Source organism: Lynx canadensis, chromosome B4, assembly GCF_007474595.2.
Source record: "Lynx canadensis isolate LIC74 chromosome B4, mLynCan4.pri.v2, whole genome shotgun sequence".
Taxonomy (NCBI): Eukaryota; Metazoa; Chordata; class Mammalia; order Carnivora; family Felidae; genus Lynx; species Lynx canadensis.
This window is the reverse complement of record NC_044309.1, coordinates 64,565,643-64,575,844: the sequence shown is the minus strand read 5'-3', so window position 1 is coordinate 64,575,844 and position 10,202 is coordinate 64,565,643. Positions and strand designations below refer to the sequence as shown.

The following is a 10,202-nucleotide window of genomic DNA, read 5'->3' as shown; positions in this document are numbered from 1 at the left end:
TTCTTACCCTCAGGTCCAGGAAAACCACGAAATGTTGAACAGTCTGACAGAGCCTGCCTAACCAGATATGCTACTCACTCGGGGATCCCAGAGGCAAATCTCAAGCCAGGATCAGAAATGACTCTCCAGGGCGCACCTGCCTGGAGGGCGGCCACTCTGCAATTAAGCGGAAATCACATCCCTTGCCAGGGCTGCGCGGACGCCGAGCACTGCAACCTGAGCACAGCGCGGCCCCTGCAGGCGGTATCGGAGGTGACTCGGAGGGTTTGCGCGACCCCGGGCAGACCGCGCCCCTCTCCCACCTCCCCGCGGGCGCGTCCGACTAGCCAAGGGTCGGCGCGCGCGATCGGCCCCGCCCCCGCTCCCGGGCCGAGTGCGCGTGCCTGGCCGGAGCGGCGCCCCCTGCCCGAGGAGAAGCTGGACCTCAGATCCGGAGGCCGCATTCCCCCTTGCTCGGGCCTCGCTCCAGGCGTGGGGGGCGGGGCTGGAGGCGGGGCCGGGGCGGGGCTCGAGCCAGTGCCCGGGGCTCTGCTGCAGAGTCTTCCGCAGGTCTCGCGGCAGGCTAGCGGCTCCGTCGCCCCTCCGGCCCCATGGCAGCCCCCGGCTCCCCGGCAGAGTGCGGCTACATCCGGACAGTCCTGGGCCAGCAGATCCTGGGGCAGCTGGACAGCTCCAGCCTGGCTCTGCCCTCCGAGGCCAAGCTGAAGCTGGCGGGGAGCAGCAGCCGCAGCAGCCAGGCGGCCAAGAGCCTGCGGATCCAGGAGCAGGTGCAGCAGACCCTGGCCCGGAAGGGCCGCAGCTTGGTGGGCAACGGTGAGTGGAGCCCCGCTGTCCCCCGCACCGCGCGGATCCCGCCCCTTGACCCTTCCCCTACCCAACCCTCATTCTCAGCGCCCTGTTGCTTCGATTCGTTGCTTCCTGGGGGTGCGGGACCTGGTGTTCTGCCCACCTGTTGCTCGCCGTCCCTTTGTATGACCCGCCGCTCCTCCAGACTCTGACTTATTTGGGGAAAGCATTCTAAAAGCTTATTCAGCTTCGTCTTTTATGTATTTACATATATTAGATGCACGTGTATATCTACGTGAAAGAATTCAGTACTAGATTTTCACCCCTTCCTTAACACCCTCCCCTCTTCACCCCCCCCCCCACCCCAATACCGTGGACTTAATCTGGAGGCTGCGGGAGTCTATAAGCATTTTGAGATTCTGTGCAGAAATTTGTATCATTTTTTTTTTCTGGGAGAAAATGCTTCTAGCTTTTATTAGATTTTTTTAAAAGAGTATGACCCCTCCATATATACATACATATATATATATATATATATATATATATATTTTTTTTTTTTTTTTTTTTTTTTAAACCTGAAAGTACTGGCCCTCCCTCTTACAACCTGTAAATTGGGATTGTAGTGCCTCGCCCAGGTACTTTAGGGCTCTCCACCTTTATGCGGAGCGAGTGGTTGATCTAGGAAGTGGAAAAAATTGAGTAGGAGTCTTTGGGCGAGCGAAAAACCACACCACCTGCGGAGGAGGAGGTGGAAGGGGACTTTGGCCCAGGCGGCCGAAGCCTTGTCTGCCTCGTTGCACCGTGCAGAAGTCCTCGTGTGTACAGCCCTGGTCTCTCCAAAAATTTAAAACGTGGAAGTAAAAGCGGTTTAAAAAAACACAACAGCACTATATTAGTAATTAATTGATAGGGGAGGTGGAAGGGAACACGGCAAACCGGTTGTTAAAATTAGAGAACGTGATATATCATTTTCTCCCCTGCTAAAAGTCAGATGATCAGATCCGCAGAGTAACTCTTATTGTTTAATTTACTTTATTATAAAAGCAGTAAAGGGGCACCTGTGTGGCTTAGTCGGTTGAGCGTCCGGCTTCAGCTCAGGTCATGATCTCACAGTTTGTGGGTTTGGGCCCCGCATGGGGCTCTGTGCTGACAGCTTAGAGCCTGAAGCCTGCTTATGATTCTGTGTCTCCCTCTCTCTGCTCCTCCCCCGCTTATGCTCTGTCTCTCTCTCCCTTTCAAAAATAAATAAAAACATTTAAAAAATTTTTAATTAAAAAAAGCAGTATAGGCTTATTGCAGAAAAAAAGAAGAAAGAAATTGAACAGTTAAGTTGGGATATCTGTTTGTTTCCAGCAATGTTGAACTATTTCTTTCTTGAGGACATAACTTGGGCAATGGCAAATGTAGAACCCATTAGGAAGAAAAAAAAATATTTGCAGACCAGAACAAAGATTTAAAACAGCTGTCCCTGGGAGGATGTATTGTTTTCAGTTTGTGTTAAAGAATCCTAAAGGATCCTAAAGGATCCTAAAGGATCCTAAAGAATCGTAAAGGATCTGGCAGTACGTATTTGCATGCTTGAAAGGTAAAGAGATGTTTAATGACTGCAGTTAATGTAATTGCCTGTGTGTGCCATGAATCAACTATGTGGTTTGCATTTGTTACTATGCTTTCAAAACAGTACTTCTGTGGTAGATGTTTGAATCCCCATTTTACAGATGAGGAAACTAAGCAGCTAAGTAACACTCAAGTTTCCACAGATCGTAGCAGAATTGGTATTTAAACCACCAAGCCTGAATTTTTAAACCACTCATTAGTTGTATTGTTAGCTTTTGGGTTAATACAAAATGGGGTTTTTATTAGACCCTGAGGCCTTCCTCATCCCCTATTTTCCTCTAAGTAAAAAATCTGAGGCGTTCCGAGAGTAGGGAGGTCTAGATAACGCTGAACTGCCACAGTACATGGGATAAAAAGAACCTAAATTTACATTTGAGAGTCTGACTAAAGACTCCAGGACAATTGAGGCCAATTTTTGACTGGTGGTGTCATTGCACCCATTAGTCTGTGCAGGTCCAGTGTTTAACTGAAACCAAACTAGGGTCTTCTCAGGGGACACAAGGGATGCACATTGTGTGTTCTTTCTTACTCTCAGAAAGTGGCTAGCCAGAAGAGCAACTAGACATCAACTATTCAATAAATGGGGGAAATTAACAGAAGAAGAGGGAACATTGTTGAGCATCTGTGTGCCTAACCCTGTTCTAAAATCTTCCTCTGTTCGCATTTCATTAAATCCTGAAAACAATTGCATAGGATAGATATGAAGCTCCATTTCACGTGTGAAGAATGCATCAGTCTCTGAATATTGGATGCTTGACTCCAAACCCACATGTGAACTGTCTTCCCTACAATGTGGTGATTCAGGTTGCTTGGTGAATTCAAGAACTACTGAATGAGTCTATACTTCATGCAGGGCATTGTGCAGGTGCTGAATTACCCATAAGACTCCCCTTGCTTTTGGGCAAGAAGTTTAAAGTCTAAAGAAGGAAACCTCCCTTAAAAAAATATGTTCTCAAATAGGAAATAGTGAGGAACCCAAAAGAAGGAGAGCTAACATATTATGGAGTTTAGAAGTATGAGTTAGGCTACTAGTTGAAGGAAATTTTGAAAAGCTTCTGAAAGAAATTGAAATTTTAGAAGTCAAAAATTCAGTAGGACTGGATATGGGACAGACATTGGAGCATTCCAGGAGAGAGCAACAGGAATATTTCATGGTTCACAGAATTGATATGGTAGAACAAATCATGTCATGGTGTTTCTGCTCTAATGCTTAGGGCAACTCCTTGAATGGCCCTGCCTTATACTAAGGAACAAAGTGTTTGAAATATTTTGATTACAACAGGAGCTTCCCTGCAAACTGAAATGCACTCAACAGCCTACACAGAAGTACAAGTCAGGCAGAGAGATAAGGCAGCTAACAACACCTACTTACTCTAAAGCCTCAGCTTTCTGAGACTTAAAAAGGAAATCGGCTTCAAAGGAATTTAACATGTCATGCCAAGGAACAATTACCAGGGATGGTTCATGTATGTTAATTAAAGTTCTTTGAAAAGGCCTGGGGGGCTTGTGATGGTTGTGAGTATTGTTTTTAGTATTTCCGTATTACTGTCATGTCTCTAAAGTTGAAACAGACAAGCAATTGTTGAAATAGTACTGGCCTGGAAAGAATCCTGTATCAACACAAGAAAGTCTGGGAAGAAATGACCCTGGTGTTAACTGCTGTTAGTTCCAGAGCCCTGGAGAATTCTGAATTGTTGACATACCTACAAGATTGAGGCAGTAGATAATCTGTTGAAAACAGAGATGCGATAAATGAGGCTGATCTGTTGATAAATACCCCGCAAGGGTCTTGAATGCCTCAGTATATAGGTGGGTGGTTTTCATTGTAAATCATTCTAACTGCTGAACATTGTAAAGTTGCCTGTAACTCTTGGGAGGTGGGTTGGGGGAGGGACGGGAAGCTGTGAAAGGGAGGTTAGAGGGACGGGGGGATCAGAGGTGTGTAGTAGCATTGTGAAATGAATGTATTGTGGGGAATTTAAAAAATCATTTTATAAACATCAAAGAGAAGATATTTAAGAATTGCAAGTATTAGCAAATGAAAAAAATTTAAGTGTCCAAATCCTATTTATTACACTTATTTTGAAAGTACTATTATACTTACTACACAGTTCCCCAGGGTGCTTGAATAGGAAGAAAATTATGTTTTAAACTGTTGTATGTAATACTCATAAAACACAATGAACAATATCCCAATAAAATTTTCACCTTCTTTGGAAATCCACTATAAAAACTTGAGGCATGTCATTTACTTAGTTTCTCTGGCCAAAAAGTTTTGAATACCTGTGATCAGAAGAAATTCTGGAGAAAGGACTGAAAATTGGCTAAGGAAGCAAAAAAGGCAGTAGGCATTATTGAGGAGAGTGGGGTTGGGGTGGGGGTGATTGTTCAAATCCTGTATGGATTATTTGTTTGCCAAAAATAAATTCCAGGAATGAAGCAATTCTGGGAGCCAGGTGCCTAGTCATTCAGAAAGTGGGAGGGATGGGGGGGGGGAGTCAGATGATGGGGGGGGGGGGGGGCAGAGATATGCCCAAGCTGCTCTGAACGTAGTACATCAGTAGTCCAACCTGATTGAAAGTCTGTGTCTGCCTGAAAAGCCCATGGGCCACTTTTTGTTTAGTGTCTAGCAGATCGATTGCTGTGAGTACAGAAAAGGTGGGGGGGGGGGGGGGGGGTTGTTGTATTTGTTTATTTGTTTAGAAATTCTTCTGATTATAGTTTCTCAAAGGAAACAGAACACTAGCAAAAAACGGTTACAAAAAAAATATATTCCACACCCTTAGAAAAAGTGAGAACACACCCTTTATGGATAAAGTTTTGAGTAAGAGGGATCTTAGGGATCTTTCAGAATCAGTGGAGCTGTAACAGTGTTTGATTTTGATTATAAAAATTCATTGCTCTGTGTGTCACAGATAAAATGCAGGACACTTCCTTTGAGAGAAGACTGTCATTTAGGCTTTTAAAAAGGCCCCTTTAATGTTATCTATGCCCTGTCCTGGTGGTTCCACTCATGGGAACAGAGGGGAGTTCACTTGACTTAGATATTTTAGGTATTTGTTGTTCACATTGGCTCATTCTTCTGAAGTGCTGTCTTGGTTGTCAACTTTAAAACTTTTTCCTCATGTGTTCAAATAAGGATATACATATTTGCCTTATTTTATCTTCAGATATAGTTATCATTGATTTTACACTAAAACTGAATTTCTGGTCTGATCAATAAAAGCTTTTTTTTTTTTTTTTTTTTTTTTTTTTTTTTTTTGCTAAGAGAGTAACCATATTATTGGCAACCTATCTCTGATAGGTTGAAATATAATATGTTGCTAGAACCTCTGGAATTTATAAACCAGAGTTGATAAGTCCCATAAAAGATCACTTGGTTCCATCTCACATGATAGTCAAGAATTTAAAATTACACAATTCTGAGATAAAAATGTTGGACTCCAGCTATTTTGTGCATGTACATAAATGTATGAATACATAAACACCATACTCCTGGAAAAGTAAACAGTAAAAGGCAGTGTTGCAAGTGGGAGTAGAAAAATGGGAAAACTTCATCTTTGTATTAGAGTGAGCCTGTTCACTTGCCTAACTTCTTATGGTAAGAGTAACAGAATTTCAGGGGTGCCCGGCTGGCTCCGTCAGTTATGTGTCCGAGTCTAGATTTCCACTCAGGGCTTGATCTTGCAGTTTGTGATTTCGAGCCCTGTGTCCGGCTCTGCACTAACAGTATGGAGCCTGCTTGGGATTCTCTCTGTCTAGCCACCCCCCCACCCCCACCTTCCCTGCTCTCACTCTCTCTCTCAAAATAAATAATCTTAAAAATTTTTTCAAAAAGAATAACAACTTCAGATCCTCTTATAATAGAAATATTTAAAAATCTATTTTATATCTTGTGTAATGCTATTAGTGGCAATTGGATATTGGACATAAAAACAGTTGTTATATTCTCTCAAGTTCTTGAAATGAGGTAGGGAACCCAATATGTAGACTTAGATTAAAATGCATATTTAGAAAAAAAGAACCTTGAGCACTTGAAAATGCAATTCTCCATTACCATTAAAAGAATCCATATATTTGTATCCTTGGAATAATCAGATTTCAACTTAACAATGTTGATGGGTGAGGCATCATGATCAAAGCAATCCCTTAATTTCCAGAAGAAATCATCGCTCATTAGAAGCTTAATAAATTATTTCCACTAAACCTTAAATCTCACCAACACATCCATACAATGAGCGTAAGGGGGGTCCCATGAGAATTATTGTATTGGATTACCTTTTCTCTTTGAAGGAGGAAAACAAATGGGGACTTTTCTTGATAGCTATTAGGAACTTATTATAGACCACCAAAATATTACAGAAAAATACTCAAGCCATACAGATAAGAGAATGACAATAAATATTTAGCATCCAGATGTAGACGCAACCTCACCAAAAAGAACATAGCTTTTCTACTCAGGAAGAAAGATTCTGCTTACGTTAGGGGGAAAGAATTTTTTCCTCCTCTTTCTATTCCCAGAATGACAGAGAAACAGAAAATATTTGAGCACCTTCCATCCACTCCAAGGCAAGAGCACACATGTGACTACCATCTTCATATTTTGGCCCCACTATGGCGATCCACGGGATAGACGTCAGCCTGAAGCATCAAGTGCAAACTGAATTTATAGAACTGGGATATTTTGAATGTATAAGGAAATATGACTAACAATTAACTCCTCAAGTGCTGATGCAAGACTGTACTAGAAGCAGTAGTAAAAGATGCTATTCTTTATGTCAGGATGTGAAAATTTACCTAGAAAAGATAAACTCTTCCTGCTTTAATCTGGCCTCCAACCCATTCTCCACCTCACTCCTGGAGTAAACTCTCTAAAGTCTCAATGCATCGTTTCTTGATTTAAATTCCTTCAGTTCCTTGCTGTTTTCTACATAGCCATTCTATGAGTAAAATCGTCATTCAGCATGGCATTCCAAGTTCTTCAGGGTCTGATGCCTGCAACTTCTCAAACTTCATCTTATCACCACCACTCCCACTCCCCCACCAAACAAACACGTGTGACTTATCTTCCTTTGTGTTCCTATTCCTGTGGCCCTCATTCCTCCCTTCTCTTGGCCTGGTTAACTCTTACCTGCCCCTCAAAACTCAGTTCAGTTGTGCCCTTGGATAGACACTATCTCAGAGGGTAGAGAGAGATCTTGAATGCAAGTTAAAGGTTTGATATTTGCGAGTCACAGAAGATGTTTAGCAAGGGAGAAACCTGAAAAATGCAGGGGATTTCTGACAGTACATTTGGAAGATTTGGTGAGAGGAGGATTTTAAAGGAGAAGGGACAGCAGCTCTGAATGAGTCGGGAGGGAAGAGACTAGCTGTGGTAAGTGACAGGCAGTATAATGATTGAGACTTGTTACGAAAACCTGTAGTGAGTTTTTAAAAGAAAATAATTAACTTTGTGAGTTCTGTAAATTCATCATTTTGACACTGTGAGTATGATGTGATATTTGTCATTGCAGTTCTGAAGTTATCATTAGGGATATCTCAGCAAATGAATTGGCAGAAATGCCACGGTAAGGAGACACATCACAGGAATTAATAGATTTAGAAACTTCCAGGATGTATCAACTTAGTACTTTACCGGTGTGCTTATATTATAATCACACATTCTGCTTATCCTGCTGCTCAAGCAAAATGCATGATACAGACACCTGCAGTACATAAGGGCTTTTGTAATAGGTATTTTTGTAGTCATCTAGAGCAGTAATTTGAGGATTGTCCCCCAAATGCCATAAATGGATCTATCAGAGGAAAATCTCAAACTGGTTAGGGGCCTCCTAAAAAATAAAAACTTCTGGTGACTGGTTGATATATTGTGTGAGGGTTAATAGTCATTGACTAGATCCATCATGGCACATGGAGCTTGTGGCCCGTTCTGTGAGGAGAGCTGCTCTGTTTGTGGCACATTCACATTCATTGGAAGGCAGCCGTGCTATACTCGCCACTGTATCACCAATGCTGACTGCTGGAGTATCAACTTTGTAAGAAGTCGTAGCTATCCAACCATATACCCAATATACCAGTTGTTTCTTCTATTTGATTATGGAAGTTGTGTTAACTGGTCACAATAAGCACTGCGCACTTTTTGTTCATTTTTCAATAATGCAGAACATTAATAGATTTTGACCTACTTTGAAATAATTCTTTGCCATAATTTTTAAACCAACAAATTCTGTTCATTTTCCAGCCTGAGCAAGAACTCACCTGAGTTGGTTGCATGTTTAGAATTGTGGTTTCCATAAATATCTGTTCATTGTTCTTAGTAAGAACAGAAGATAAATATATGTGTGTGTATACACATATATAAATAAATTTTAATGTAAGTTCAGGAAAGTGAATCCTGGGCCATATGCCCACACAGGCAAAAGAAAAATCCGTCACCAGTTCCAGAGTCCTGAGGTATGGTTCTTGATAGGTCCTAATGAATTTCATGTTGTTTTTTTGTTTTTTTTTTTAAATTTTAACATTTATTTATTTCTGAGGGACAGGGAGAGACAGAGCATGAGCAGGGGAGGGGGATACAGAGAGAGACACAGAATCCAAAACAAGCTCCAGGCTCTGAGCTGTTTGTTAGCACAGAGCCCAACACGGGGCTTGAACTCACGAACTGTGAGACCGTGACCTGAGCTGAAGTCGGAAGCTCAACCGACTGAGCCACCCAGGCACCCCATGAATTTCATGTTTTTAAGCTCCTACTTTGGTTGGTAAATGACTTTAAGGAGCCATTTAAATATGAATTTCTCTATACAAATTCATTCTGATCAGCTTCACCTATAATGCTGGCTCACCTATAATGACATGCCCCCAATTTTACTCTTAGTGAAGAAGTTAAATTTCTTTTTAATTATTTTGAGAGAGAGAGAGAACAAGGGAGGGGAAGAGAGAAAGAGAGAGAATTCCTAGCAGACTCTGCATTGTCAGCGCAGAGCCTAGCTTGGGGCTTGAACTCATAAACCATGGGATCATGACCTAGAGGAAATCAAAAGTCAGATGCTTAACTGACTGAGCCACGCAGGTACCAGAAGTTAAAGCTTTTTAAGGTGTGTGAAGACAACTGTTACCTAGAGGTTGCTGGTGAAAGGCCAAATACAAGCTTTTAGACCTCCAGGCTCTCTGTCCACCATAAGACCATTGTCAGCCCACACTGTGAAGGCAACGTCTTGTGAGTGCCAGCACAGTTAAATGGAGCGTTTAAATCAACACTAGAAGTAAACACCTGCTGATTTCTATGTATACATTTAGTCATACCTGTTTTCACGGGAATTTCTTCTATCTCGAGCTCTACAAGTACTCTTCTTATAGTCAAATCAGGTTTTTAACCATGCTGGTGGAGAGTCATAGAAGAGAGTACAAGAAGTGAGTACTAGAAATTTGAAAGAAAAGATGCTTTTCTGAATGCAAATGGTACTCTAACAAAGGTTTTGTTTTCTGTTTAGCTCTTCTCAATTGTCTATTTACCATGAGGGAAGCTCGAGTTGATTTTTTAAATGTGCTCAGATACAGGTAATAAAGTCACAGTAGAAGCTTCTCAATTTGATTTTGTAAGTGTATTAAATTTAACTAGTTCGGTAATAAGCCGCTCACAAAACCCACAAACAAAAAACTGATTATGGAAGTTAGTTTATTTTTAACCCTGACAACAATCCATTATTTTGGACAGTACTGGCATGCATAACCAGAAACCAAGATATTTTCTCCCAACCGCTGCTTAGGGAATCATATCATTCAGATTAACGTTCAGACCA

The 10,202-nt window shown here is 41.9% G+C and overlaps 1 protein-coding gene across 1 annotated transcript in view; it reads left to right on the top strand.

Moving 5' to 3' along the window:
- Positions 1–540: 540 nt before the first annotated feature.
- Positions 541–10,202, top strand: part of PKP2 (plakophilin 2) — a 95,404-nt gene continuing 85,742 nt past the window's right edge. Inside the window, exon 1 of the mRNA XM_030322140.2 lies at positions 541–813. Within this exon, the coding sequence (XP_030178000.1) occupies positions 591–813 (223 nt within the window). The 5' untranslated portion in view covers positions 541–590. The remainder of the gene's footprint in view (positions 814–10,202) is intronic.